This window comes from Meriones unguiculatus, chromosome 5, assembly GCF_030254825.1.
Source record: "Meriones unguiculatus strain TT.TT164.6M chromosome 5, Bangor_MerUng_6.1, whole genome shotgun sequence".
Lineage (NCBI taxonomy): Eukaryota > Metazoa > Chordata > Mammalia > Rodentia > Muridae > Meriones > Meriones unguiculatus.
In genome coordinates, this window is record NC_083353.1 from 41932287 (window position 1) to 41959649 (window position 27363).

At 46.8% G+C, this 27363-nt stretch overlaps 1 protein-coding gene across 3 annotated transcripts in view; it reads right to left on the bottom strand.

The window, feature by feature from the left end:
- Window positions 1-21523, bottom strand: part of Arhgap25 (Rho GTPase activating protein 25) — a 75839-nt gene extending 54316 nt beyond the window's left edge. For 2 of the 3 annotated variants that reach the window (XM_021647759.2, XM_021647757.2), the window contains exon 1: window positions 21388-21523. In XM_021647759.2, the coding sequence (XP_021503434.1) occupies window positions 21388-21448 (61 nt within the window). In that variant the 5' untranslated portion in view covers window positions 21449-21523. Of the gene's footprint in view, window positions 1-15930; window positions 16046-21387 lie in introns of all 3 variants that reach the window. The other variant, XM_060383699.1, reaches the window with a different exon arrangement.
- Window positions 21524-27363: the final 5840 nt, after the last annotated feature.

A 27363-nucleotide genomic window follows, 5' to 3' on the forward strand; every position in this document is an offset into this window, starting at 1 on the left:
GGGCCCAGAGAGCATCTTGGACCTTTATATTCATATCTTCCATCAAGTGTGGGAAGCTTTCAATTATTACTTCTTTAGACATCCGCTCTTCCCCATTCTCTCTTCCTCTGAGACTTTCACAATGAGAGTTTATCTCTGTTGACTCATGTCCTATGGATCCCTTAGTCTCTGAGCACTTTTCTTCAATCTGGTTTGTGTTCCTCAGACTTGGCTATTGCCACCATCCTACCCTTAAGCTGGCAGGTTCTTTTTGCTTCCTCATCAAATCTGGTTTTGAAACCCTCTGGTAAAACTTTTGCTTAATTTATAATAATTTTTAGCTTCAGCATTTCTTTTAATTTTCTTTTGTGTTTTCTATCTCTTTTTCACAGATAGTTTATGCTGATCTATTTCTTCCCTTTGAATAGGCCATATTTCTTGTTTCTTTATATACTTTGTAGTTTTGTTGTTCTTGGAGAGAGAGAGACAGAGACAGAGACAGAGAGAGACAGACAGACAGACAGACAGACAGAGAACTCACATTTGAACTTGATAATATGACTCTGGAAATCAGATTTTCCTCCTTCTCCAGGGTTTCTGGCTTTTTAAAATCGGTCTGTTGTAAATGTTAAAGATTATTTCATTTGCAGGAAAAAAGGGAAGTTTGAAAGGTAGAATAAAAGGCATGGACTTTTTAAATTTTCTGAAAGTCAATAATCAAAGAGGGAGAGCTCACACAAAGCCAGGATGAAATAAGGTAAACAGAAATGATTGCCCCTGGTTTGCCTGGAGCACAGACTATTGTCATTAGGTGACCAAGTCTCTTTGTCCATCCTGGCTCCAGCAAGCAGCACTAGTTGCTTAGAGAATGGGTTTACAGCTTCCTGGCACACTGCTGGCAACAAGAGACGGGTACTGTGATGGCTATTCTTACCATCTTGACTGTATCTGGAAAGAACTATAATCCAGAAATGGACAGCACACCTGTGAGAGATTTTCTGTTTGGTTTGAAGTGAGTGAATCCACTTCTAGTCAAGACTATCTTTGTGGGGGGGAAGAAGACACACCTTTAATCTGGGCCACACCTTCTGCTTAAAGCCAATATAAGGACATCATAGAAAAAAACAAACAAACAAACAAACAAAACCTTTCTCTCTTTGACTGCTTGTCCTCCCCTTGCTAGCACACTGATTCCTTTGCTGACATTGGAGATTATTTCTTCAGAATTCCAACATATACAGAAGACCATCGGAGACGTCCAGCCTTGTGGGATTGAACAACTACTAGATTCTTAGACTTTCTGGTCACAGCTAGCCAGTGTTGATGAGCTGGTCTTCAGCCTGTAAGTCATTCCAATAAATTCCCTTTTATTGAAGGAAGTAAAGGAAAAACTCAAAGTCCCTAATATTAGTGGAGTGTATTTGTTATTCACAGAGTATCCTGGCTAAGATGATCATATCTGATAAACACACACACAGAGACAGACAGACAGACAGACACAGAAACAAAGACAGAGAGAGATAGACAGAGAAATTCATTCCACAAGTTCTGTAACTCTAGAGAACCTTGACTAATACAGTATTCATGTTTCAAGACTCTGAATTTACCAAAATTAAACACAATTTACCACCCAAGCCTTCTCCTGGAAAACTGAAGTCTACATGAGACACCGGAGTTCCAAAATAGTTACACTAGGTGGTTCTGCAAGTTGATGCCCAGGTAGGGATACATATTTCTGGTGCTTCTGCCATTGTCCCAGTTTCCTCTGTGGCTTATGTTTTAGGGAACAATGCCACTCAACTAAATCCAGCCAAAAAAAATAGAAATTTGTCAAAAACAAAATAGCTTATATGTTTCCTAATAAACTGAGTTAGGATATATTTGGGAACACAGCAAATATTTAATTACTTTATTTCTTTTTATGTCTTTGTGTATATGAGGTGTGTATGCACATGTATATGTGTAAGCATTTGTGCACATGTCACAGTATATATGCGTATAAGTGGAGGTCAGAGGGCAACTGTTCTCTCCTTCTACTGTGGATGGGGATCAAGCTCAAGTCATCAGGCTTTTGTGGCAGGTACCAAGGAGCCATCTTGATGGCACGAGTCAATAGTTTAAGAGGAATTGAAAACAGAATGAGGGGGAAAGCAATTGTTTCATGTGCTTGAGGATGAGTCATTCTTTTCCTCCTTTGACCCTCTCAGCTCAGCCATTGTCTCTCTCCTTCTCTTCTTTGGCATTTCCTTCTCACTCCAGCTCCGAAAGGGGCTGACTTAAACTCAGATCCGAGAGATGCAGGAAAAAGCTGCACTTAGATTCAAGAAAAGCCTCCAAGAAGGCACGCTCCTGTGGTGTGTGGGAAGACTCCATGGCACAAACAGGCCAAAGGCTCGTTGCCTTAACTGTGAATCCTCAGGCGGTATGTGGCAGGGTTTTGTTGTTTGGGGGCAGGAGTCTTTGGAGCATGAACTTCCAGAGGATGTGGAGGGATATTCCAGTGTGTTCTCCAGGAAGTGTGTACCGGCTACCCCAATTCTCAGAACCTTTGTCGGAACCATAAAAGATACTTTAGAAAATGCTGCTTTTGTGATCTTTGGGAGGCCCAGGAAAGGAAGCCTGAGAGTTCAGATGGGAAATCCATATTTGTTATGCCTAATTCTCAGTGTGTTCTGTGGGCAGTACTAGTGAGGAAAAAAAAAAGAGAGAAAGAAAATGTTTATAAGCCAGTGAAGGAAGGAAGACTCAGAGCCCCTAATGTTCATGGAATGTGTTTGTTATTCACAAAGTATCTTGCACTAGGATGACCAAGACCAGCTCTTGACACTAAAACCATAATCCACACAGGAAAAGCTTGATACTAGATTCCGCCAGGATCAACACTTTTCACTCCTTGATCTGCATAAGGGATTGCAAGGCAGGTAAACAGAGCGGGAGAAATCACCTCCGAATGCACACTTGACTAAAGACCTGTATTTAGAATATACTTTAGTTTTTACTGTCAGTGGCAATCCACTTACTTCCCAGCCTGCTGCCTCTTTACTCAATAAAATATTCTTCAAAAAGGAAAAACGGAGAGGGAGGAAGAGGAAAGGGAGGAAGAAGAAGAGAAGAGGGGGTGGAGGGGAAGAAGGAAGAGGATCTCTCAAAACTCATCATTGAGAAAACAGGCCGAGTTTTTAAATGGCCAAAATATTTGAACTGACACCTTGTCAGATGAAAGGATGCTACATATCATTCCTCACCAAAACTGTAAAATAAAACCACAGTGGCATGCTAACACAAACGTGTTAGAATGCGTGCTGTAAAGTGTATAGGCGAACTGACAGCAAGGACTGGCAAGCGGGGAGCAGCAGCGCTTTCGCGGGAGGGGGGTCACACGGGAAATGGCACTGCCACTCTGGCAAACAGCTAAGAGTTCAGACTCTCCAGGAGCCCCGCTCCCCGACGTTCACCTGAGAAAAGTGACGCGTCGTCGGTGTTGACAGAAGTTCCCGATCACCTCTGTCAGAAACAGCCCGGCGTTCTCATAGCCTTTCTCTCATGTTGTGAGGACACGGAGGGTGACTTTTCTCCTGCCCTTTCTAAGGACCAAGCGTGTGACCGCAAGGGCAGTACACACCTGCGCTCAACAGCGAGGACGAGAAAGAGGACAGCATATAAAATTCAGGATTCAGTCTGTACCAGGTCCTAACCAGCGGAGGGGCCGCTGCCGCCTGCGCGCTCCGGGGGGCTTGCCGCCACCTAGTGGCTCCTGCCGGCATCGGCTCAAAAAGGCTGCCGGCGGCGGCGTGCAAACCTGCGCTCCGGCAGCGAAAAGCGGTGCCAGAAACGTCCATCGGTTGTCACTTGTATTGGTCCAGCCCATGGAGTTTGGGCCAGGAAGACAAGACGGAACTAGCAACCCCGTGTCGTGTGCTTTCCCGTCAGCATGGTCTTTTCGTCTGCATTCCTTTACACACAATACCCAGGAAACACCCTAGATGGGGGGGGGGGCTCTCATCCATCCTGTAAAGTCTGGACCAACTGTCACGAGATTTCTTAGAGGGACGGGCTTTCTTTGCACTTAGAAACATAGAGCAGTGTTTTGTTGTTGTTTTGTTTTGTTTTGAAGTCTTGTGAGGTTACTGGGAATCTGTGTGTCCATATGCATTTCTTCTTAACAACCTCTGGAGGGCGTGCGCTCGCTGAAACCAGCCCACGAGCCCAAAGGGAAAATCCTCGTTGTAGATGTGCTGTCGATCTCATCTAGCAATCAGTTAAGCTACCCAGACATCATTTGGAACAGAACAGGAGCTAGCAGGTCACGTGTAAGAAAGGGAAGGGGAGAGCTGTTGCGCACGAGGGGTAAAACTCGCCTCAGTGGCCTACGCTGAGCCATGCCAGCGTGGCTCTCCGCTGAGCAGCCTCTGCCTTTCCCTTTCTGTGCTTGGCACCACTTTCTAGCTTTACACACTGGAGTTTCTGGGTCTTTCCCACCCTCTCCCAATTTCTTTCCAACGTCTTTGGCTATGAAGTTTGTGTTGGGAGTGAGAAAACCAAACAAGCTCAGGGGAAAAAAAAAAAAGCCAACATTCCTGACCACCCAATGTGTAAGCAAATCCTCTGGCTTCTCTGGGCAACTGAGGACAAACATGACAATAGTGGACCAAGCCTCTGAAATCATAAGACAGACCCAATTAAATGTTTTCCTTTATAAGAGTTGCTGTAGTCACGCTGTCTCTTCACAGCAATAAAACCCTAACTAAGACAAAAGTTGGGACCAGCGACTGGGGCATTGCTGTGATAGGCCTGACCATGCTTTTGTTTAAAGGAATGTGGACTTTGGGACTTTGGATTAGAAAAGCAGTTGACACTTTAAAAGGGGCTTAAAGAGCCATACTGGTAACGTGGAAGACAGTGCTACTGAGGATGCTTTACCATGTGGGCTGCCTCAGAAGACTCAGAGAAAAAAGACTATTAGTATGTGGCCTAGAGACAATTCTTATGAAATTTTGGTGAAGAATGTGGCTGGGTTTTGCCCTTGTTTGAAAAGTCTTCCTGAGGCTTACTTGAAGAGTTTTGGATAAACTGTGTTGTCAGAAGAATTTTCAAAACAGCCTACTATTGGCTCTGTCATGTGGTTATCAATGCCCACTCTTATAAAGAGCTATAATACAAAGGAGCCAGCTGAGCAGGGAAAATTTAAAAATGTACAATTTGAGGAGAAAAAGGATACCAGGAAGTGGAATAGAGCTAAGTCCTGTGTTTTAGGAGATAAAATCCTGATGTCAAATGAAACAAAGGGAGTGGTAGCCTCAGGGCAAGATCCCATCTAGCTAAAGCTTCCAATTTGTGAAAATAAATTAGAGTTTAGAGGCAGGTGTGATGGTGCACGCCTTTAATCCCAGCACTCTGAAGGCAGAGGCAGGTAGATCTCTGAGTTTAAGGTTAGCCTGGTCTACAGATCATGTTTCAAGACAGCCAAGTTTAGGCAGTGAAGAAAACCATTGAAAACAGCCCAGCAAGCAGCAGAACTTGGCAGCTTTGGCCATGTGGCTCTGGCTTCAGAGTTAAGGATAGAAGAAAGAGGTTATGGAATCTCCCTCTGTAACCAAGGGAAGCCACTGAGGTCAGGCATGCCGTGGGGATACCCCTGCATGGGGACCAAGAGAAGCCATTGTGTGAGATTGTGAAAGTGAATTCTGGATTGCCCTGGAGACCCCAAGATGTTGGAGGTGCCAGAGCCAGGGGATACCTGCCAAGGAGAGCTGCTAACAGGGATGGAATCAATCCAAGAGAAAGAAGCGAGTTACAGTGGCACAATTCATTCACCCATACACACAATAGCAACTAATCTAAAAATCTAAAATCTCTGAGCTTCTAGCTCCCACCCCAAGTCACTTCAGTTGGCATAGAACCTGGGAGTGAAATTTACCAAAAGCCTCCCCTGCCCCTAGGGCAGCCAGATTTGCAAACCAGTTAGTCAGAGGAGGGGTGGGGGAGTGCTCATTTCTACCTCCTAAGGCTGTCACTGTTGCTTGATTTGCTGAAGCTGGGGGTAATTGCACTGAACCATGCAAGTGCTAATATATAACAGGCACTGGGTTCTCACAGGGAGAAAAATAATAAAGTGTGTGAACACTATAGGCTAGATGTGGTCAGGAGGCTTGTAGTGTGGTGAGAAGGGAGTCAGGATTCATCAGCGATAGTGCACTAATTGGAGTAGGTAGAGGTCCTAAGGTCAAGGGAAGATGAGCCACTTTCTAGAAGAACATGGAAGAATATCAGGACTGTGTGCATAATTTGTTGGTATTTTAATAAAAATACAGAGCCTTTGTTAGGAAATACAAGTCAGTGGCAAGAGAACACAGGGCCCAGGATTGGCCCTGCACAGTGGGGCTGAGTGCACACCGTGAAGCCCACACTGTGGAACCAGGGTCTTGGTTACTAATGGAACAAGAAGGAGACCTACATGGAGGAGGTACCTGAGATGACCTGGGGATGGGAGGAGCTACAGTTTCAATCTGAGATATCCTAACAGGCTGATGTTTGAATGCTCAATCCCAAGCTGTGGTACCATTTTGAAGGCTGTAGAGTCTTTAGTAGGTAGGGCTTGTTGAGCCTAAAGGTAGGCTATGCATACTCCCCCAACACACTGATTAATAAACAAAGTGAAATCCCTCAAAACTATAAATCAGAGTAAACTTTCCTTACCTTAAGCTTGTCCTGTCACACAAATAAGAAAAGTAACTAACACAGAAGGCCACCCATCGATGGTCTTTCCATGTAAAGATCCACAGAAATGCTGGCTAGAGTGGTGTAGATTTTTCTAGTCGTGAATGAATGGTCTGAATGGCAGACTGTGACGCTGAGACTGTTGGTACTGACTGGCTATTGAGATGCCCGTAAAGCCAGTGACTCTGGGCAAGTGGTTTGTGGAAGTGTGAGGAGGCTGACTGGGGAGAGAAGAGGAGGGTATGTGTGTAACTTCTTCTAAGTTATCATACAGCAGTGTAGGAGTGAGAGTTTAGTACAAGAAGAAGAAGCTGAGTTAAGAAGCCTTGGGCAACTGTAAAATGTTTGGAGGAACTGAGGGAGCAAGTTCTTATCCCCTAGAACACCTCCCCAAGCCATAACACCTGATTCTTACATCGCCAACCTGTCTGAGGACACCTCTGAAGAAACTGTCAGATAACTGCTGCTACTCTGGTGGCCTGGACACAAGGCTGGATCTCAAGTTTAGCTGCTAGGAAATCTTGAGAGATCTTGCTTGATTTACCAACGGTATCCACAGCAGCCAATGGTGGAACCACAGGAAGACACCCTCCCTTAACTGATTTTATCTAGCTAGTTTAATCAACACAAGTAATCTGGTTCCAGAATCCTAGCTGCAAGGGAGTCCCTCATTAGTTTTCTGACCTCTCCACATGAAGGTAAAATGAAGTCCTAATGAAATGTCCAGAGTAGCAATCATATTATAATCAGTAATGGACATCAGTAATGTAGTTATTTTCTGAACATGTAGTTGATAATCTCCACTTAGGCACTTGTCTTTGTGAGCTGAAATTTGCAGGGTTTTAAATAAGATCTTCCCAAACTGAAAGATCATACAGAGTCCCCACACACACCCATATCACAGCCTTCCCTCTCCCTCCTCCTTCCCCTCTTGGTCTGCTTTTTCACCTATTCTTATACTGGGTTTCTTTTCTTGCTCTGCTCACTCATTCCCTCCTCCCCATCTTCCTCTCTATGGCTCACCCTTACTCCTCCTCTCAGTTGCTCATTTATACTAACTAATCCTAATGACTATAAAAATGCTACACAGCATCGGAACTTGTACTTCCTGAGAGTCACTTTTCTCATCCTCAGTAGTGAATATGAATTAGATTTTTTGTCCAATAAAGAAAACTAAGCTATATTGTTCATTGGATCAGTAGCCCTCGGTTTATGGCCATTTCACAGATAGTAAAGAAAACCAGTGTCCAGTTAGAGATGAGCAGAGGAAGGAAGGCAGGTGAAAATAACACCCAGGGACCCAGCCCCCTGAGTCTCAAGTAGAGGAGTTTCTTGCTCACACTCTGGAAGACTTTGATATTGGGAGTGAGAAGGATTCCTTGTAGTTCTAGAGACCATAGCGGCTCTGGGACTGAAGCCCTGGGACTGAGAATATCCAAATGTCCTGCCACCTCTCCAGTGTCCAACTTATCTTCTGAAACCAAATGTCTACATCTCTATACACAAGGAAGCCAGAAAGCTCTAAATCAAGCCACTGCTGTCACTGATAAGAACAGCCATTAGAAAAAACAAAATAAATATGCTTTGATCCCATTTTTAATTTACTGTTTCCAAGATGGAGAAATATCAGAAGAAAAACAACAACAACAACAACAAAACAGCTACCCCATAGCATTTTTGGTGGTAGCTACTGTGTGAGGGTGCATCCTGATTCTTGTTGACTTTAGGCAACTTACAGTGCCGTTGTGCAAATGAATAAGATAATTTCAGACTCAAAATCTAATTGTCAGGAAGAGACTAAGGTTGTGGGATACAGAGACACTGGAGAACATTAGACACTGTACTCAAGCAATGGTTCTTTGGAAAGACTGTGTTTGTGCTAAAGCTGAACAAGTCACAAATAGGACCCGGTAAAATTTCAGAAGGGCATTTCCAGGAGAACAGAGGCCCAGCTTTGAGGAACTCCAAGCAGGGCACTTCAGAACTGGAAATCAGTGTGCTTTCGCACAGACAACCAAGCCCTCCCTGCTGGGATGGTGGGGGTGTGCCTAGCCTACAGATGAAGAACCTGATTTTTTTATTTAACTCTAAGTACACTGACGGCTCAAAGGAACAAATGACACGACTTGATTCTTTTTAAGAACGGCTGAGTCGGGCCTGATGTGGAGAATATGCTGCATGGAACAAGAACGGGGGGGGGAGAGACTGATGAGTGGATGATCTGCTGTGGCAGAAGGGCTGAGAAGTGCTGGGGTTTCCAGTGTCAGGGACAATAGAGAGGGTCAGACCAGGGACACAGGTTGGTGAGCCCGGAGCTTCCCCTGATGGATTCAGTGTGAGATGGGAGAGAAAAAGAGAATGAAGCCCACAGCAGGGTGGAGGCTGGAAGTCCAGGCCACAGGAAAGCATGGGAGCACCTCACTGCAGGGGCTGGCTGGGTACAGACCGATACACTGACCAAGGCCAGCTTCACAGACAAGCAGCCTGTGGGGTCACATGGGGCCAGGACCTGGCAAGGTCCATGCACCTGGTTCAAGGCTCAGCTGCCACCATCTTGTAACTCTTAACACTTTCTGAACAAGAACCCTGATGTCCCCCCGTGACTGAAACAACTGAAACGCCTGAATGTTATAAGTATTACAAGTGTGACAGAAAAGGGTCTCAGAAAGAGTGGCCATTGAAAGCAAGGAAAGCCAGAAGATGTGAGACCAAGTGAGCCCTGAAGAGCCCCTTTCAAGGTGAAGGTGTCTGATGGCACCAGTGGGGTGACATGGGGACAGAGATATGACATGGTTAGATAAGGTGTGCATTTAGAGTGGTGGTGTGAGAAATTTCTGGTGGGGCAGCATGGCCAATGCTCAATTAGATTGCTTGAGGAGCAAACATTCCCATGATTGGGCCTGTGGAGGTTCCTGTGGCAAAGCCCAGGGCCCCCCTTTTCTGACCCCAGCTCATTTCTCACAGTGCGATCACACACATGCGTGGACTCTTTGGCCAACATATCCAAAATGTCTGGGCTACCCTGCAATCAGACACACACAGAACAGTCCCCGCAAGACCCAGAAAGGCACTCCTTCTTCCAGTGAACATCTGGTGGGCTCAGCTTCCTGAGGCCCAGAAGGGGACAGGACACGGTCTAGGTGATCACACACCCTTGGCGTCATGCCTCAACCTGAGGAGAACCCCTGACACACAGGTCTCCAGATGGGCATCCCTGTTCGTGTCTCAAGGTAGAACTGGGGTAAAGGCGCGAACAGATGGGCTCTCCTCGCGACAGGAAAGGGAAGCAATTCTTTCTTCGCTGCCGTATTTTTCATTTTGGAATGTAAACGTCTGAGCAAGAGTATGAGGGATCATTAAGGCCCTGAGAAGGAGAAATGCGATAAACACCTAGGAAGCCAGCTGGAGAGCTTGCTTTGACTCTCAGATTCAGAGTTTGAATCCACCATGGTGGAGGACCCAGGGCGGCAGGGCAACACACTCCTGGTGGTGGGGAGGGGAATTGTCTGCACCACAGAGCCTGTTCTTTCCCCCATTTGTAATTCTTTCTAGGCTCCCAGGGCAAACTAGATAATCCTGTTAGTTGAGTCACACTGGAAACCCCCTCACATACACACCCAAAGGGATGTATTACTTACCTCACCTCAGGGGCCCTTAATCTAATCAGGAGCCCTTGACAATCATGATTAACTATCTTTGGCAACGAGTTTGGGGGCTAAAGAAAAGTAACGTTGGTAGATAGATTCTATGACTTGAGTGATGAATATCCTTTTTAAATTCAAGTTGAAACTCAATCCCCAAAGCAGCAATACCTTAGCAAGCTATTAGGTAATGAGGGATCCGCCCTCAAGGACAGAATTAAGGCCTTGAATGTCATAGTATGAACTGTGCCATGGGGTCAGCATGTTTAAGGCTTGGTCTCTAGCTCCAGGTGCTACTGAGAAGTGCTGGGTCTTAAGGATGCTGACCTGGCAGAGGGTTAATTCACTGACTCCGGAAAGTTGGGTGGGCTCCGGGGAGTTGGATCAAGGTGAGGGGTGTAGGGTGTGCCTCTGAAGGGTACATTCTTGCCCTGGTCTCTACCCCATGTCCTCTCTCTCTCCTGGTTCCTGCCCACCATGACCATCTTTGCTCAGCTACATGCTGTCTTCCATGATGCTTGGTCTCACTTCATGCCGAAAGACATAACACTGAATGGGCATGGTAGTGAGTACCTCTAATCCCAGCACTTGGGAGGCAGAGTGGATCTCTGTGAGTTCCTGCCAGCATGCTCTACAGAGCAAGTCCCAGGACAGCCAGGTCTGTTACACAGAGGAACCCTGGCTTAGAAAACAAAACAAAACAAAATGAGACAGACAGACAGACAGAGAAAGAGAGACAGAGAGAGAGCTAAATGACAGTGGACTGAGATGTTCAAAACAGGGGATGAAAGAAGTGTTTTCTTTTTCTTCAGTCCCTTCTTGGGTATTTTGTCTCTGCTGCAAACAGCTGACTTACCCAGGGTCCTCACAAAATGTTCTGAAGAAGTGGATTTGTTCTCTTCTGCTCCTGCACCTTATGAAGTGTCCTCTCTTTACCCGTGGGAGTGGTATGTATATGCAATAGGTTTTCACCACTCCCAACAATGTTAAAAACTTGACATTGGATCTCCTAGCCCCTGGCACCGTGAGACGAAATTCTCTACCCTTTAATCATTACTAATCACAGGTGTTTTGCAACCGTAGCATAGAGAATTCAGTCAGGGTCTCAGTGGCTCTGTAAGTGCCCACTTAGGGTGATGGGCATAAGCCTGAAGACAGCCCAATGCTTAGATTTTTCTCCAAGATGTTCAGAATGGCAGGGGGTGAAGTGAGAGGATGGACAGAAGAGGTAAGCTGAGTACACAGAATTCGGAGGTCACTGAGATGAGGCCTGAGATGACACAGCATGCAGTGGGTAGCCTGTGCGGGCCAGGGAAGGCTTTGCCTAACAACCACAAAGAGGCGCCCCTTCAGACACAGATGTGTAATGTCCAAAGTCAGGGACGGCAAAGAGCTGAGCTTGTAATCCAACCCACGTGTATGTGTCTTCAAGGACCCTATTCTCAAATCCCATCCCGACCCCATCTCCATGCTAGGAATGACCCTTCCCAAGTCAGGATCCTTTTCTTTTCATTCAAAAACTATTTTAATCTAGAAGCTTACTTTTTACTTGAAAAGACAAAAAGGCAGTTACATTTTCCATTCACCATAATGCCGTGCATTTCAGGCCATAAAGGATGAACCTTTATGCTTTATGCTCTTCAGGGACCTGGTTAAATTCAAGACTTTCTGGAGAAGTATACTGAAAGCAGATGAAGTTTCTCTGTGGCAGTGGACTCTCAGAACATTGTCTGTGGGCGTCCTCTGTTGGCAGTAAGTGAGAATGCACTTCTTCCTGAGCGTGGAAGGTTTCTGGGGCACACATAGACTTGAGTGATGCATACCTAAGGGAGCAAACCCTCTGTTGGCTCTTTAAAGGTTGTAATGACAATCACCCTCCTATACAATGTTTGATTCTCGTTTTGTGGGGTGGGAAATTGTCCTCAGGTAAAAGGCAGTGTTGGAATATTTTAAACAAAATATATTCTTTGAGAAATTTCACACATTTTGAGTTCTCCCGTTCTCCTCCCTACACCTTACCACTGCTTTGACTTCCCAGATTCGTGGTTTTTTTTAACCCACTGAGTCCACTTAGTGCTGCCCGAATGTGCACAGGTGTTCGACCGTCTCTGGGCATGTGGGCATATGAAGGAAGCTGGCTCTCTTTCCCTCAGCGGCCATCAGCTGTCAATAGCCCCTCAGGTGAGGTGTGGCCTGACCTTGTCACGCCTGCTGTAAGCTCATATGTGCAGCATCCCTGCCGTGAACAGAAGCCACTCACAGCAGATTCTGTCTTCTAGAAACTGTTAGAGTCTTAATCTTTTTATCTCCAAGAGCCCTGAGCTGGGTGGAGCATCCGGGACATAATAAACACCCAATCATATGTATCAACCAGATTAAAGGAAAATGATTAAATGAAACAACTTCCTGGGAAGCTGATCCCACCTGGGCAATTTGATTAGATCTCGCAGAACAGGAGGGTGGTAGCCATGGCAATGGGGATAGAGGGGTAGAGTTGGAAGAACACCCGAAAAGCAGAATTGCAAAGTTAGGAGCTGGGTGTAAGGGAGACACATAAGGGTAGGGCTTGTGTGTGATTCTGGGAAGAGCTTTGTAACGCAGTGACAGACGTGGTCTCCAAAGTGTGAGCAGAATTCTTTTCAAATTCTAAGAAAAGAATTTGGAAGGACTTACATGTCCTAGAAAGAATAATGGTTCCTGGCTTAAAGATGTTTTTCCAGGCTCTGTTTCTTAACCCCAAATTCTGTGGCCTTATAAAAATCCAATTCAATAAACACACAAAACACCTTGAACCTCATGAGTCCAGCTGATGGGAGGGAGAATTTGAAATGCTCAAAGTGAGTTTGGGAGTTTGGTGCCAAAATAAAGATGAAATGGGGATTTCAGGAGGGGTACAGGTCACTCAGGCTGAGACAGACGGGGCGGGGGAGGTGAACTTCTTTTTGTTATCACAGTGACTTGCAATTAGTGGTGTAAGGAAGTGCAGAAATGACTGGCCGCCAGAGGCCAGACTCCAGAAACAAGGGGCCTGGAATCATCTAGAAACAGGATCTTCCTAGGCACACTCAGGAAGGCTGAGGTGTGCAGGGCTGGCTCCTAGAAACCTGTCGGTCCCAGGACATAGTCTGCTCAGCTTATGGCAACTGTGATGGGCTCAAGGTTAAGGAAGACATTCTTTAGAAAGGTGGGGGGGGGTGCTTTCCACACAAGAGGCACAGCAGAGATCTGGGAACACTCTTTGAAAAGCACCTACCAGAAAGGAGTGAGCAGACTGGTGTAAGCAAATAAATGTGCAGGCAAATGAAGTCACTGGCTTGAATGTGTGGAGATGCCACAGCTCTGTGGAATTCTAAGGATAGAAAGAGTGTGCATGGAGCTGTTTTTCCACTCAAAACTGGAAGGGTTGTCCTCAACACCAACATGCTGTCCGAACTCTCCTTAGATAGAGCATAATGTTCAGCTGCTTCTAAAATATGAAATCTGCCACAGGATATATGAATGTGTTCTTGTGTGGTGTCTTCGAAGAAAGTGGTCTGTGAGATCTTCGGGTTCACATAGTCAATCGTCTTCAAAGAACACGCAAATTATTATGAGGCTCAACAAGACAAGTCTGCTAATCCCTGGGGAGAAGCTGGTGTGACTCAGCTTCCCGGAAGCCAAGATGAGAGGGGAAACTGCTGTCTTATCAGGAGGAAGTGTCGGGTAATCTCTGAGCCTTGGATTCTCAGAAAGTTTTCTCAAGTGGAGTTGTGTGTCAAGACTGCTGGCACGTGCTGCTGCTGCCAGTCTTTGCTTCCAAACCAGGAAACTGTCACCAAGTTTTGTAGTTAAAAATAAAGCCCAGGAGCACAGCACTGAAAAGCAGGTTCGGTGGCCTGTCTTCTGTGAGGCGCCCGAGCACAGGTGCTGGTCTGATCTGCGCTAAAGATGAGGCTGTCTATGAACAAAGGATGCAGATGTTTGCTGAGGACCTCACAGACGTGATGTATGGGAAAGACTTCAGTCCTGTCTCATAGCACATGGCTGTTACAAATCTTATTTGCAGAATTTAAGCTACACATCCTAAACATGCCGTCAGCCGTCAGCATCACCCCAGCCATGCTCTTTCCACACCTCACTGGCCTCCCCCGGTCTATCGCTCATCAACAAACAGGCCTGTGCCAGTCTTGTGCCATGCCGATTCTTCCCAGCCACTGTGCACCTTCCTCACGTGCAGGTCCACAGAGAAAAGAAAAAACTGTCTTGATAAAAGTGAGCAGCCAGTTGTCTGGGCTGAGTCATCTCACACAAGTTCAGGTAGTCAGGACTGTCACAGGCTCGGCACTGCAGGGCTTTTATACCATATACAACTGCCACCACCCCTCCAACTGCAAGACGCTTCCACTAAAAGACTTTTCTGTCATTCCTCAGCATTAAGTGTCAGATTGGTGTATCTGGGGAGCTGGACTGTGTTAGAATCTCTGGTTTTAAATCTTGTTTGAATTGCTGACTGGAGTTTCATTTAAAAGAAACCATTTTGTAAATTTTGGCTTACAATTGGGGCAGAATTTCCTAAGTTTCTGAAATGGCCCTACAGACACTTTCGCCATCCCGCTTTTATTTTTATAAGGGTTTGTTAGTCTTATTTTGTGCGGATGAGTGTTTGCCTACCTGCGTGCATGTGCAACATGCACGTGAGCAGTGCCTGAGAGACCAGAAGAGGGTGCTCAGCCCCTGGAACTACAGTTACAGATGGCTGTGATTGCTGTTTGGGTGCTGGGAATAGAACCCGGGTCCTCTGCAAGAGCAGAGGCTAACCGCTTAACCATCTTCCCCATCCCGAACCATTTTATATTACATATTTATACAAAGAAATGTTCCCAGCATTGACAGCTAAAAAATCAAAATCTTAATCAGCTCTGAAAACCCTGGGAGAGCCTGTGTTTTGCAGTATCAAATGTTCAGCCAAGATTGAATTCTCTGTGAAAGAAAGAAAGAAAGAAAGAAGGGAGGGAGGGAGGGAGGGAGGGAGGGAGGGAGGGAGGGAAGAAAGAAAGAGAAAATAAACAAATATAATTTTCTCACTAGTGTGGAAATCCGCTCTCATTTTTAACAAGCGGCAAATTATATGCATACCACGTACTTATTTGAAAATTTGTTTATGAATTAGTACCAATAAATACTTGTTTGCCTACCGATTTTAAAATACCTATCTACTTGGAGTTGTGTGAAAATTCCCTGGGCTGAAAAAGTCTTAGAAGAGAAAGTTTTAAAAACAATGGTCAGTGTCCTATGGAAGGATATGATTGGGGGAAGATGGTGGCAGTAGATTTCTGGCCAGGGGTGTCCCCTGGGACCAGCATAGCAATTCTCAGAAGAGTTTTCAGGTTATTTCCCTGTCTGCCTTTACTTAGCCATGAATTCTAGAGAAATAGGCCAGCTGTCTAATCCTATGCAAGTCTTTTGTTTCAGAGAAAAGTGATGATGAGTAAAGGCGGAAAGCCAAATTATCTTTTCCCCATGTGACTTTCTTATCTCAGTTCCTCCTGGGGTTCTGCAAAGCCTCTGCTGCTGCCCTCTGTGATGGGACCCTCCTAAATGGCCTGTACCTTACCATTGGATCCATGATTTCCCAGCTCCCCCTGGGGTCCAGTTGTCTCAGCTGCTATGGCCACAGCTGGGGCTTCGTTCCAGCCTTTTGTAGCCTCCTACGTCATATCTCATGTTACCTAGGTAGCACAAAATGGCAAAGCTTTAGTGCAAAGCTTTCTCTTTCAAGCCATCCTGTGTGCGGAAGGACTGTTATCACCAACTTGTCCTCCCCAGCAGATCCTCGAACCTTTCGCTGGAGCCTCCCGCAAGACTCTCTGATGATGCTTTGTAATGGGTGACGTGTGAGACAGATGCACAGCAACACTGCAACTCTTAGCTACTTAAGGCTGTGAACTGGGGCCAGAGCCATCTCAACCCAGACCCGGGAGACTTGGACTCCGAGAGCCACTGAGCCTGCCGCTCAGCTTCAGTGTGCGCATGGACAGAGAACAAGCGTGTCTTCCCTTTACCACCAAAGTTGGTTCTCTCCCTGCTGCTGCCGCTGCTGCCGCTGCTGCAGCTGCTGCAGGAAAGCCAGAGAGCCCATTCAGCCTTCATTCCCCGAGTGACCAGAAGGCTCTCAGCCTAGACAGTGGGCGGCATGCCTCATTTAACATTAACAACTTCAATGTAAGTTGACAACAGCCTAGGGACAGACTGCTTTACTCAAACAAGGGGCAATGATAAAAGCTCTGCAGAAAGACAGTGTGGGCCCTGGAGGAAGCCCCTCTCAGGGCCAGTGAAGGAAGGTATGTTTCTAGCCACTGCTCTGCTACCTGTGTGATATCTTCAGCTTTGGGGGGCATGGAGTGGCACAGGGAGCACAGTGGCATCAGCCACGGAAAATAGACTATGCTGGTCCAGACCCAGGCTCGTCTGGCTTTTGTCAAGTGTGATAATTAAGTGTAAAGACCTGTCTAAAGCTGAGTTCACAAGCATGCCTGTCTCTGGTCACCCGAGTTGTGAGGTGTCAGCGTGCCTCACTGGGGAGCAGGGAGTGTCCAGGTGATCTCAAGCAGACTGGCCTGGCCACTGTGGAATGATGGGGCTTGTTTAAGAAGCCCCTGTTCCCCGGACAGCTGTAGGATGTATGGATAGACATCTGCAGAAGAGCAAGTGCAGGGCCTACCTTAGCGGGGCCTCTTCAGCTTGCGTGGGGCTTTGGAGCCAGCTGCTGAATTCCTAAAGGAGCATGCATTGTGGGAAGACCTTGGCCAATTTTCTGGATCAAGCCATTGGGAATGGGTGCTAGCTTTGGGTATTCTCAACAATGCAGTAACACTTGTTCCTAAAACAGAACACTTAGAATACTGCATTCATGAGTGAGCACATCTCACTGATAAAGTTTTTCCCGTCGTTAACCACTACTAACAAATTTTGTGTGTTTTTTATGGCTTACTATATATCTGGATTTGCTGTTGATTTGATACATAACCAGATGCGCAAATTACTGAGATAGAGCCTTCAATGCCCCACAAGTGCTTTTTCCATCTTTTCTCTCCCAAAAGAACAATAACCCTGAATTTTATATGATCCAATTCTTTGTCTTCCTTTATAGTTTTGCTACAAGCATCTGTACTTTTTAAACTTAATGTGAACGAATTTCACTCTATCCTTCTGGGAATTCCAATATTAAGTTGTTGCTGTTCAGTTTCACATGGGCATAACTGTAATTATACTCTGCTTTTGTGTGCCATCTCATAAAGATGCTACTGAGCATGCCATTCGCTTGCTGTTGAACGTGCAGACTTCTGCACATTTAACCTGCTGGCATGCACAGTGCCGCTCTAAGATGCGGTCTCAGGAGAGAAAGACAACATGGTAAGATCTGTAAATCAACGCAGCACAGCTCTGTCACCATTCTCAACATGGCTTGCAAGTCCTCCCTGCCTGCCATGGATAACTGTTGGAATTATCAGATTTCCTCTGTTTATTTGATTTAGTGGATGAGAACAAATGTACTATGATGCTTCTCATTTGCATTCCCTGACTAATAAGATCATGCATTTTCCTGTGTTTTTTGGTCAAGTATTACTCTTTGTGGTTTCTGCCTACTTTCCAATAATTCGTAAGTGTTTTTATACATTCGCTTCTGCTTCTGTGTATCTATGTGTCTATGTGTCCATTTGTGCCTGGGGCTTGTAATCCCAGCACTGGAGAGGCACAGACGGGCACATCTCTATGGCTCATTAGCCAGTCAGACCAGCCATTTAACTTCAGTCCAGTGAGAGAATCCACCTCAGGAATGATGGCTGAGGCTGTCCTCTTAACTCCACCACACACACACACATCCATGTGTAAATACGCACAGGGAGAGAGAAAGGAGGCAGTATACATATTAGAAACGAGAGTGTGAACATGAACACAGTGGCAGGCTGTCTCTGTTCAAACTGCTGGGCTGAAATAGTAGCTAAAGCTACATCTAAGAAAGATGTGTTCCCGGTCCTACCACAAGCCTGGGTTGGAGCCTCTATCTCCTATCTCTAATCCCCGTTCCCCATCAGGACTGATGGGTCGGATGCAAGGTGGCCTCATTCATGTTTTCTCATCGCTGCATCAGGAACACCCAGGCCAGGCTGGTGGTCTCCTAGCAGTTCTGCTACTCTGAGGGTACCTGCCATTCTCTGAGAAAGAGCACAGCTGCAGAGTGCTCCCCCAAGTCCCCAGGGTGTCGGCCTTCTCTCCAGCCCTGCCTCAGGAGGGAAGATTAGAGGACCCAAAAGGAAAGGTAGGCCTCCTGCTGAACAACATAGTGGCTAGGTCTTCTATTTTCCCATCACGAGCTTTTCTTGGAGCTCTTAAGCTTTCTCCCCTCCCAGTCATACCTTAACCTGAGCCTCCTAAAATTTGAACTAGAAAGTGAATCATGATGTGTGGTCTATAACCCCCCCCCCCATGATCTTATAACTGTAACACACTTGTACAGTGGTCTAGTGAAAGTATTACTGCCACCTCCCCCCAAGGGACATTTGGCAATGTGTGGGGATGTTTTTGGTTGCTAGAGTGGGTGGTGGTAGAAGGATGCTACCATCCTCTAGAGGGTAGAGTCCAGGATGCTGCTACAATGTTCGGGAAAGCCCAGGCAATCAAGAATCACCTAGGCACAAATGCCAGCAGTGACCAGGCAGAGAAGTCTGATCCTTTTATACCATACCACCCAGACTAGAAAAACCACAGTCCTTGGCTTCCTTGTGGGGACTCCCAACTGCAAGGCCCTTCCTCTAGAGGTGGCTTCTCTGACATATTGACAAACAGATCCCTACAGCTGTATCTGGGCATGGGATGTGGGAGAAAGGACTTAAGATCTTGCAACTGATCTGGGCACTTTCTCCTCAGAGGGCCCTTTGTGACACTCCATGTGACACTCTGCCACATGGTGACAGATGTGTGGATGGCATGGATAACAACAAAGACTCTTCTAAACATCATGCACTCGTAATTATATGTTACTCAGTAATACTAAATAGCATATGTTAGTCAGTAATATTGAATAATACTGCCTTCTGGGAATCAGACCTCACTCGGTCAACACTGGTTGCCCAGCTGGTTCAGGCGCTAGGCACTAGGCCGCTCACACAGAGACTGAGCCCGCTGCGTTTAGCTCAGGAAACTGGTAGCTCAAAGGCGGATGCTCATTAAAGTACAGGATCGTGGGGTCCCCTCCTGAGACAGCCAGCGTGGACCCCGCGAGTCCGTGCTTTTAGCCAGCAGTAGACGTTGCTCTACAGGAAGCCACCCGTGGCACCACCTGTAACAACCGCTGACAGAAATTGTAAAACCTGCTCGGGCTTGAGAATCTAATGTGGTGAATCTTCCAGATCTCTGAAACAGAGTAGCTAACATCCATTTTCTCGAGTTTCCCGTTTTTAGCTGAAACATGGATGGTGAAAGAGCAGGACGCCTTTACGCCAGAGAGACAGGAAATTTGCCGAGGGACAGGATCGCAAACACTGCATCTTAAATTGAATTTGGGTGACATACAGCGAGTGTTAGACACGTGTGTTTGTACAGGCAGGGAAGAAAGCTCTTGCCTGCTTCTTATCTCTGAACTGACCCCAGCATACAGTCCCAGCTTTGTTTAGAAATGTAGACTCCTGGCCACCAAAACAAATGGCTTCTCTGGTCACTTTCAGTTTGATTTCAAGCCCCCTTTTCTGACCTGCTTCCCATCTGTGAGTTTTCAGTGGACTACTTATTTTAACACACCAACCATCATGAACATCTGCCTTAAACTTTCTTCCAAGCAAAATCCTTCCAAGCTATTGCAAGCACTTCAACGTTAATGTCTAAAATCAAGAAGTTTTCTCACTGTGTAGAGGGTGTCAATGGTGGAGGCAGGGAGGATGTCTGTGTGTGTGCGTGCGTGTGTGTGTGTGTGTGTGTGTGTGTGTCTGTGTGTGTGTGTGTCTGTGTGTGCGTCCATCTGTGTGTGTGTGTGTAACATAGTCAACCACTTTCAGCCCAATTGCTTCTTCTGACTGTGATCAGTTTAAAAATAAAATTTAATAACAGAAGAAATATCAGGTATTCAGGCCATGCTAATAACCCCAGCACTAAAGCAAAGCAGAGCAGTCTCTGTGAATCTGAGTTTCCATAGCAAGTTTCGGGTCAACTAGAACTACACAGCAAGACCCTGTCTCAAAAGAAAGAAAGAGAGAGAGAGAGGGAGAGAGAGAGAGAAAGAAAGAGGGAGAGAGAGAAAGAAAGAAAGGAAGAAAGAAAGAAAGAAGGAAGGAAGGAAGGAAGGAAGGAAGGAAGGAAGGAAGGAAGGAAAGAAAGAAAGAAAGAAAGAAAGAAAGAAAGAAAGAAAGAAAGAAAGAAAGAAAGAAAGAAAGAAAGAAAAGAAAAAGAAAAGACATCTATATAATATCAAACAGTAGACTTGAAGCAGTGTGTCACCGTTGTCCGCAGAGGAAAATGGTACGAGCTGAGGGCCAAAACATCTGAGAATTATCCGTCATAACTAACTAAAGTTCGTCTTTTTCAACTCTCCTGAGTTCTCTCACATTCCTCTAGAACACTGTTCTTATACTTCAAACGTCTCTGTGCTCTCTCCTCATTTTCCTTGTCTACTTTTTACTGCAGGTAGCCCCTCATTGGCCACTGGGCTCACAAAAATGTGACACTCCCTGATGAATCACTTCAAAATGCCCTGAAAGCCATTCAACAGATAGCCAACTTTCCGAGCCAGGCAGACCAGGCAGAACTGACTCTTCGTGCCACGGAAAAAAAGCTCAGTTTTGTGCACAATGCACAGCCTAAGACCATCCAAAGTCCCCCTGACCCACGTACCCCACCCCCAGAGAGAAGAGAACCCCCTCCCAGCATGTTGGACCTTCAGACAATGAAGATGCAAATTTCCACAAAACCCAGCGGTGCTGCAGGTGTGCTTTGGCTGAGCTCCCGAAGCCCAGCACGCAAATACTGGGTGCTCACGCATAAAAGGCCCCAAGGAAAAAGACCTGGACCCTGACCTTACCTATTTTTGCAGCCTCCACTTTCAAGTTGAAATCCCAGTTCCTTGGCAACTTCAGGGACATTTTGCTTCCGATTTGGGTGAGTAGCTGGTCAAGCAGCCAGTGTGTCACGCTCTGTGCCCGCCTTGCTCTTCTGATCTTCCCTTCGGCTCGTCCGTCTTCTCTGGCGGGTGATTGCTTTGTGGGGCACTCTCATGTTCCAGACTGATCAGCCCACGTGTCTCCTCCTTTCTCTCAGAGGAAAGACCCATCCATCTGTCACTTGGAGATGGCACCCAAGCTCCCTTAATCCCACCACCGTCCCCCAGGGACTGACACCCTGCTTTGCGCTCACGTTTACCAGAAATACCCCAGTTGACACTTTGCCTCATGGGAAGCCAAGCAGGGGCACAGAAGAATCTCAGGCCTTAGTGAAGCGAAGTTGTGATAAACAACAGCCTCTGCTTTTTTTTTTTTTTTTAACTGTCTGCTTCCCTTGCATTTTGAGGAAGTGGGTGGCTGTTCAGCGCTGTGGCGTCACGAGTGTACTTTCTTCAGAAGAAGTTGTTTAGAGATTTCTGTGATATGAGCCTGTGGTTTTAATTAAATAGAAAGAGAATCCCAAGGCTCTCACCATGTGCCTTAACCCTGTGCTCTCCTCCTACTCCTTGCCTCGAGCATTCCAAAAGCAGTGAGGCAGGCAGCCAACTTTCTGCCCAAGTTACCTTCTTTAAACTCCCTGCTGTGTAGGACCACACAGCTCACACCGGCTTCGGTTAAAGGTTCCAAGAGCGCCCCACTGGATGGAAGCAAGGTCTGGATGCACTCGGGGGATAAGCTGATCCCAGCTAGGCAGAACCACTCAGAGGTCGGTGTTCCATCCACTTTGTGGGCACAGCATGGTATTTACATCCAGACGAACATGGGTTAAAAAAAAAAAAACACCTCAGTTTTCCTTCCCTTTTAACGGAATCTTCCGGAGCTCCATGTCTTCTTCAGAGAAACGGGAATCTTAACAACCGTGTGGGGTGGAGAGGCCGACGGTACAGACTTTCACACATAGCGGTTACCCCACAAACACTAACTCGACCTTCATTTTATCTAGTTCAGTTTGTGGTGGACTTTTACATCTTGAACCGGGTCACGCTTAACCTAGCAGTTAAGCTTCTAGGCCCATACGCTGCCTGGGTTCGAATCCTGGTTTACCCCTTTCTTGCTCTGTGACTTTGGACATGTCCCTTGATTACTTTCTGTCTGTAAACACAGCACTTAAACGGAGCAACTCCAAGGGGCTGCAGTGGGGTTTCTGCAGACAGCCGGCTCTGATGCTCCGCCTAACCACTGCATGCTTGCGATATATCTGCGCCCATTCACTTCAGCTCCCCTGGACACTGCTTCTCCTCACTTCCCACACGCTATCTGCATCTAGATGACCAGCTTCCTGCTCCCTTTGCATGGGCCACCTCCCTTTCTCCCGGCTCAACTTCATCACCTTTTTCTTCTTTCTTGGATCTTTCCCAACAACATTACAGTGATTTTTTTCACATCTTCAAAAAGAAAAAAAATCTCCTGATGTCACTTCCTCCTTTGGCTATAGCCTGATTCTGAGAAAAATAAATTTTTTTTGTAGGAACTGTTGAACTTGCTGTTCTCTCTCCTCGTCTTCTTTCCTGGGTTCCTCCTGTTGAAGCTCTTGCCCCCAGGACTCCGCAGAATGACTTTCAAGAAGAACAGCAGCTGCCTTTCTGGCACTAAACCAGCAGGTCAGGTCTCCGGCCTCACCTCGCTGGCCCATCAGCAGTGTCGGACATAAGTGGCCCCAGCCGCTCTGCTCAGCTCTGAATACTGTCTCTGTCCACTTCAGGGTCTGTGACTGGCCTGGTTTTCTGCCTCCCTTCCTGGTCCTCTCTAATTCCCTGTCATTTCTCTGTAAGTCACAGTTCCATCAGTGGACTCCTTTTCCATCTTTACCGCCCTGACGAGCTTGGCTGCCCGAAGACTTTAGTTACCCCATGTATGTCATGACTCCCTTGGGTGTTTCTAGAACACACCACGTTCGAGTGTCAGATTATGCACATCTTTGCCTATGCTTCCGGGAGGCATGGCAGACTAATGCAGAGCGAATATCCAAGGACCTGACGGGGTGACCCAGGCACGTCCTTCTCACTGGGAACTCACGGATTATAGGAACCAATAAACGTATTTCCAGCCTCTGCTCACCTTGTCTGCTTACATTCCATTGGCTGACGTGAGTCACGTGAGCAAGCGCAACTGAGATAGGACACACACACAGCACTAAGAGGAAGGGGACTATCCCGCTTACCCAGCTGCCAGTGCACAGGGGTGCTGGATTCCTTCACTGTGGCTCTGGCTTTTGGGGACTCTGGAGTCCCCACCTGATCCAGCGGAGCACTGTTCCCTCCCTGACACTCCTCCTGAGCACGATCCTATTAGCAGCTCTGCAGGGAACTTCACATCCAAAGTTTCAGCCCTGGGGCCTTTAACTTGGGGATCCTGGCAACATTCTGAAGGAGGCCTTTAGAGACATGAAGGGAACTTGCTGGACTCTTTGGGGTGAGTTCCTCTGAGTCTTGGAAAAACATATGACCCATGGGGAAGTGGCGCACTCAGAAAGTCAATCAGCAAAAGCAGTAGCCACAGAAAGGCTGTTCACAGCAGCCCACAGAGGCCACTGCTGGGTGTCAGTGCCTGAGTAGGGGGTAGAAACTTGATGTGGCTTTGCTGCACCTCTCTGACCTTCAGAAGATGAAGGCCCAGATGTCTTGTCTAATAGTAAAGTTCACGTTAACATCAGCAATAATGAAAGTAAATATTCATGGATTTGTTTTATTAATCTTAACCATTTATTGAGGATTAAACCCTCTACCAGAGGAAAGGTCAGAAAGAAACAACTTGGTTTTCTGCCTCTCTCCTTCATTTCTCTCCTCCCACCACCCAGATGCAACTAATAGGAGAAACCCAACTAAGTGAACAGCTAAATATAACCCGAGAAGGGTATGTGGGGAAGCACAGGGAACTGTGAATGCTCGTGTGGGAGGGGCATGAGCGGAACTCACAGAAAGAGGGAAGGCTTCCTGCAGCCTCCTCCTTCACACTCTGACTTGACAACCCTGTTAGGGAGATGAGAAGGTTTCAAAAAGTACCAGCTGAGGTTTCACGCCTGTAATCTGAGCACTGAGGCTGAGGTAGGAAGATGGCCCTGAGAGTCAGATCTCATCACAAAGAAAGAAGGAAGGAAACAAACGAACAAACAAAAGAAACAAAGAAAGAAATAACAGAAAAGAGAAGAAAAGGAAAGAAAAGAAAAGGGAGGGGGTAGTAAGGAGAGGAAGAGGGAGACTGGAGTTCTAAAGTGGGCTCTAGAACAGCAAATGCACTGCACTGCCGAGAAGTGTGAAAAGACAGAAGAAAGACAGGCTGGGCCAGACGGCCCAGGAAGCATTGGTCGAGTTTTGACTTTTTCCAGGGAAATGGAGATCACCAATGAATCTTCATCTTGGCAGAGTGAGGAGGCTCAGCCAACATCCCAAGTGAGAGAAAGAGGAAGGGAGGGAGGTCGGCACAAGGAAAGAAGGAAAATCACATTGGAGACTATGGTGGGAATGAGAACAGTGGGGGTTCTTACACAAGAAACAGAGATGCCCTGACCCCAACTCCAGTGACTGGCAGTTCCCTCCACGAATAAAAAGACTGAGCTTGATTGGGGTGGGGGGTTAGGAGCTGCGGACTTGGTGCGGTCCCAGGGACAGATGTGGAACTCTCGTAGGGTGTGCTGTGGACAGGGGTGGCCGGATCTGCTCAGAGGACAGGGTAGCTTCCCTGAGACCACACGAGTGGTCTGGAAGCGAGTGGACAGGGAGGGAGACACTATCCACAAAAGAAACAGTGGCATCCATTAGAACGTGCTCCCCCATAAACAATCAGGGAAGCATCGAGAAGAGTGAAAGAGGGGGTGACCAGAGCTCACAGGGAGATCTCAGGCACCTGCTGAGGAATCGTAATTCTGGGGAGAAAGGAGGTTCCAATGTGTCACCTTGCAACTCTGACTGGCCTGTAACTCACTCTGTAGACCAGGCTGGCCTCCAACTCATCGGCCTTTGCCTCCCAAGCGACAGGATTAAAGGTTTGTGCCACCAGGCCCAACAGAGTGACAAAACTTTTAAGCCAGCCATGCCTTTGACTGTGATTTTTGAATCTGTGATTACGGAATCCCCTGGGTGATCTTTGTAGACATTTTAAAGAAGTGTAAACAGAAACAACTGTTTCCATTCCACCTGTAGAGCGGCCCCTCTTGTTGTAATACAACGCCCCTCCTGAGTTCCTGAAACCTCAGATAGCACTAGCCACTTCATACAGCGCGTTTTCATTTTCTATATGCGTGTTTGCCATAGGTCTAGTTTATGAATGAGACATGACAAGACTTAAGAATTATCCCTAGCAATAGGATAGAACAACTATGACAAAACAATCCTTTGTGCAGGAGCATTATCAATGATTGGCAGCTACCTGGACCCAGTACGGAGTGGCACAGCTAACCTGGCCAAACCGCCACACTCCTAGTAGGTGGGGCAAAGGGCGCCTGAAGACACACTGCATTACCATTTTCTTTGGATACACGTGAGGCAGTGAAAGCTCTGTGCAAGTAAGCCAATGTAGCCTGGCATGGCCTGCAGCAGGATCAAGCACGTGGACTTGTAGAGGTGAGTCAACCCATTGTCCCGGCTTGAGTGCCTTTCACTCCTCTTACAGGAGGCTCTGCACTGTGGGGAACTCAGGCAGTTAGGGCCAATGATCTGCGTTGGGGGCGAACAGCTGCCTCTGGCCACCTTGAATTACAGCCTGCACAGCATTTGTCCTTTGAACCGTGTTGGGGACACCAAGAACAAAGGCCTTTTCTGCTTGGATTTTAGGAAACTAGCTTTAGGAGAGCTGGGATTCTGAGCTGGAGCTGCGTGTTGCAGAGGAGGCTTTGTCCGCTGAACAATGTGTGGCCGCCATGTTCTCCCTGCCCATGTTCTGACCCCTCCATGACCCCCACCATTTCCCCAGCTTCTGAGCTAATAACTGGTCAGTTCTGTGGCCAGTTAAACTCTAGTTTACCTAACTAACCCACGGCCAAGAAAAACTATATGTGGAGGTCAGAAAAGGCAAGACTGACATTTCTGCTACTGATGTGATAGACGTCTAGAAGAAAGGTGCTCTAGGACTCACAGGGAGAGATGTGCCTATCCAGGGGAATAATCTGTTACCGGATTAAAAACAGATCTTAATGTTTTGAAATGATGAAAATGTTCCTGTGGCACAGCCCTCTTGAACTAACTAATAGACTAATATGGGTTGCATTATATTAACTTGAGCCACACCAAAAAAAAAAAAAAATTGCCAATACTTAACAACATTTGACCTGTAATTTTTTTTCTCCCAAAATTTGCAATGGTTCAATTGGATTGGGATGCCGTGATTTACTCGTACAACACAGACTAAGTGGAGTTTTCCCCTGTGGTTCCACAGGCGCTGCCCAGGTGCTGAGAGTGCAGCCAACAGCGAGAGGGCAAAGACCCCTGCTTCCAGGGAGAGAAGGCAGGCAACAAATCAAATAACTGAGCACAGTGTCTTAGCCAGCAAGGCGTGCTGCAAGGGAAAAGAAGTGCTGCTGTATGAAGAGGGGGACTTAGCAGGTTGGTGGGCGAGGAAGCAAGACTTTTGACATTTTTGAGTAGCGGCACGGCGACGTCTTCATTGACTACATAGTGTTTGAGAAAAGGCCGGAGGAAGTGAGGACGAGACAGGTAAACGGACACAGACGAACCTTCGGGCAGAGCAAGCCGTGGACAGGAGCTGGAGTGTTCGAGAGGCACTGGGGAAGCCAGCCATGGAACCGAGAAAGGGGAAGACCTGTTATCAGCCATGGTCCACCCTGCTGGGTGTCCCAACTCCTTCTCTGTGTTTAGTTGGACAACATCCATTCCACACTGGCA